General features: G+C 41.9%; 1 protein-coding gene across 1 annotated transcript; it reads right to left on the bottom strand.

Moving 5' to 3' along the window:
- Positions 1–1,106: 1,106 nt before the first annotated feature.
- On the bottom strand, positions 1,107–2,527 carry LOC122020087 (extensin-like). Its single transcript, XM_042577833.1, has one exon. It carries the CDS (start codon positions 2,408–2,410, stop codon positions 1,325–1,327), a length of 1,086 nt encoding a protein of 361 aa, XP_042433767.1. The 5' UTR covers positions 2,411–2,527; the 3' UTR covers positions 1,107–1,324.
- Positions 2,528–3,115: the final 588 nt, after the last annotated feature.

Raw genomic sequence — 3,115 nt, 5'->3', positions numbered from 1 at the left:
AATGTTAAAGCAGCCAATAACTTATAGGCTTGAACTACTACTTGAAATGTTCGGTTCAAATGAATGGTTGAACACTTAATCTTAGGCTTCATAAACCCCCTCTGGTGACTCGTAACTTCCAGTAAGGAACTAAATTGAAATGTCAAATGTTTGATGCAACTTGATTGGATTGATTCCCGATCAATGTTTAAGAACACTTGCTTTAATAAAGTAAACATGGCCTCAGAATTGTAGACGGAAGACTGGCATGCTACAGTAAGTCTGACTTCAATTTTTCCAATGCACCAATTCTCAATGAATTTCTATAGATTAACAAAGCAACATAATCACCTATTCAGGATAAAGGTAAAAAATATAATCCTAACAAAATTACTTAAGACAAAGTATTAAAACGTCAGGAACATAACCGAAAGACATGTAATATTCAGTTCATAACAGAAAATTCACCAGTAACAACATAATCACAATCAAACTGTTCATGGTATAGGCAAATTCACTGGTAGCTACGTAATCATAATAAAACTATTAAGGTATAGCTAAAGGTAAATATATATAAAAAAGATGTAATATTTAGTTCATAAGAGAAAATTCAACAGCAGAGATATATCATATAAGACCCAAAAATAAGAGATTAATTAAGCATGATATAAATTCTGTGGAGCCCTCATCCTCTATAGGTGTTCTTATAGGGAAAGATTGTATCATGAAAATACAAATCCTAAAGTTCCACTAGCACAGATCATAAGGTTTCCATTATACTGCATTTAAAATCACAATAGAAAATGTACATAACCACAGTACATTAAAATTTGTTTTTAAATAATCATATAATTCAGTCTTATATATATACAAACGTACTATAATTTTTGTATAACCATATTCTATAGTTTTGAAAGGATTATAGTATGTGACTATATACAATAAAATTCAAAATGACAGTATATGACTATATAAATCACAGTATAACATGTTCTGCATTTCAATACATTCAACAGTGTAATTTTCAAATGCAATATAATAGATATTTGGTATCTGTGCTAGTAGAATTTTGAAAATAATATTGGCATGATGGATCCTTCCTCCATAAGATCACTATAGAATCTGTGTCCGGGGAAGCATGCTATAACAAATTCCATTTAGTAAAGATATATAATAGCACAGCAGTGGCTTTTGTCCATTGAGAATGATAGCAGAGTCGACATATACATATTGGAAAGAGAAATCAAACCGGCGTAGTTTATTCATCTTGGCTGCTTGCAGCACCGCAACACTAAGCCTTCTGACTGTAAACAACAAGCGGGTGTAAAACTGAAGCGGGAAGTGATTAGTAATCAGCACGATGGCCACTGTAATCATCCCTTGCTGAGAAATCATTCGCCACCTTTTCAGCGACCTTTTCCTCCTCGTGTTTCAGTCCTTCCTCCAGTGCTAACCCGCCTAATGCTCCAGCCACCGCCCCAACTGTTGTTCCTCCTGTCGCCACTCCTGCTCTGCCTCCTTTTGGTTTATTGTCATAAGAAGAGTACCCAACCGAATAGCCTGCAGGTGCAGATGGACCACCATAGCTAGATGCCCGATCGTAGTACTGATGGGCTGGGGATGGGGCAGGGGCTGGAGCTGGTGGCGCAGAATAGTAGGTGGAGGAAGCAGGGGAATAGTACCCAGAGGAGTAGGGATCGGGGTAGCTCCCATAGGGATATTGCGAAGGGTGAAGGTGTGGCTGGGGCGGAGGGTGACCGTAAGGAGGGAGAGAAGAAGGAGGTGGCGAGAAGGTGCGATAATCTCTAGCTGAGTGATGCGGAAGATGAGAGGACAGCGAAGGAGAAGGGAAGGGAGGAGCGTTGGAGGAGTAATAATAGCTGGAAGGAGGTGGTGGAGCAAAGTGGCCGGTGGGATCGGGTTCGATTGGGGGACTGGGGCGCTCTCGCAAGGCTAGCTTGATGCGGATCTTTCCCTGAGGCCGACCGGAAGGGCGCCGGAGCTCGAGGGTGCGGATCGGCGAGGTCCCGCCGCCGCCGCTGACGCTGCCGCCTCCAGAGGCGTAGGCGGCGAAGGCTTCGGGATCGAGGAGCTCCTTGAGAGGAGATCTGGCGGTGCCGACGAGGGGTTTGGGGGTCTCCGAGGGCTTGGAGTGGAAGACGTCCAAGGTGAGGAAAAATAGGGTTTCCAGAGACGGAAGCGGGAGGGGGAGCGCAAGGCGCTCGTTCCAGACGGGGCGGGTGGATCCCGCGTCGTCAGGTTTGGTGGCGGCGCGGCGGTCGGGGTCGAGGTAGGCGACGACGTAGGGCTTGAGATCGCCGTTACGCCAGTTGACGTTTTTAAGGTGCTTGGCCGAGACGACGTTGACCTCGAGGTCGAGCAACCTTGTCGACGACGACGAAGGCGGAAGGTGGCGCCGAGCAGATTCCATCGATTGCGTGAACCTAAAACGAATCGATGAGAAGCGACGGGATCGAGAGCGAGATGAGAAGAAGAAGAAGAAGAAGAAGAAGCGCACAGAGAAAGGAGGAGGTTGGTCGACGACGTTGACGGTCAAAACTGAATGATAATATTATAAAAACAAATTTATCATTTATTTCATATTTGAATCTCATCTGAACACATTATAAACGAGTTTTCTTATAGTGGGAAATAGAACGTTTGATAGTTTGAGTTAAATTTTACGAGTAGTTTTTTAATTTACGTTGATAAGTAATTGAAAATTATTTTGTGAAGTTAGATGGGTCATCTCAAAATTAATTGTTGGTTCGAAGAGTTATTAAAAAAATTATTGTAGCTCTCTTTGTCTCCTATAATTTTTATGAAATGCATTATCCTATTGACATATAGGTTCTTTCTTCTAGATCGTAGGTCTAGCTATAGAGTTTGTTATAAATATGGAGAAATTTACCAGACGTGTTAATTTGTTGAAGGTATCATCCATCAATAAGCTTTGTTGAAGGTATCATCCATCAATAAGCTGATTGTTCTATCGACAGATATGATGAATCTAGGACAACATCGTCTCACTTTTAGGTTGATGGAGAAGATGTTCTCCTCTAAAATGGTAATAGAAGCCTTAGAGCTAAGATGGCCAAGATACTTTGGTAAAAAAATAGATTAATTTTGAGGATGT

This window comes from Zingiber officinale, chromosome 9A (assembly GCF_018446385.1).
Source record: "Zingiber officinale cultivar Zhangliang chromosome 9A, Zo_v1.1, whole genome shotgun sequence".
Taxonomy (NCBI): Eukaryota; Viridiplantae; Streptophyta; class Magnoliopsida; order Zingiberales; family Zingiberaceae; genus Zingiber; species Zingiber officinale.
The sequence above is the reverse complement of the archived record's forward strand: the minus strand, read 5'-3'. Positions and strand labels throughout refer to the sequence as shown.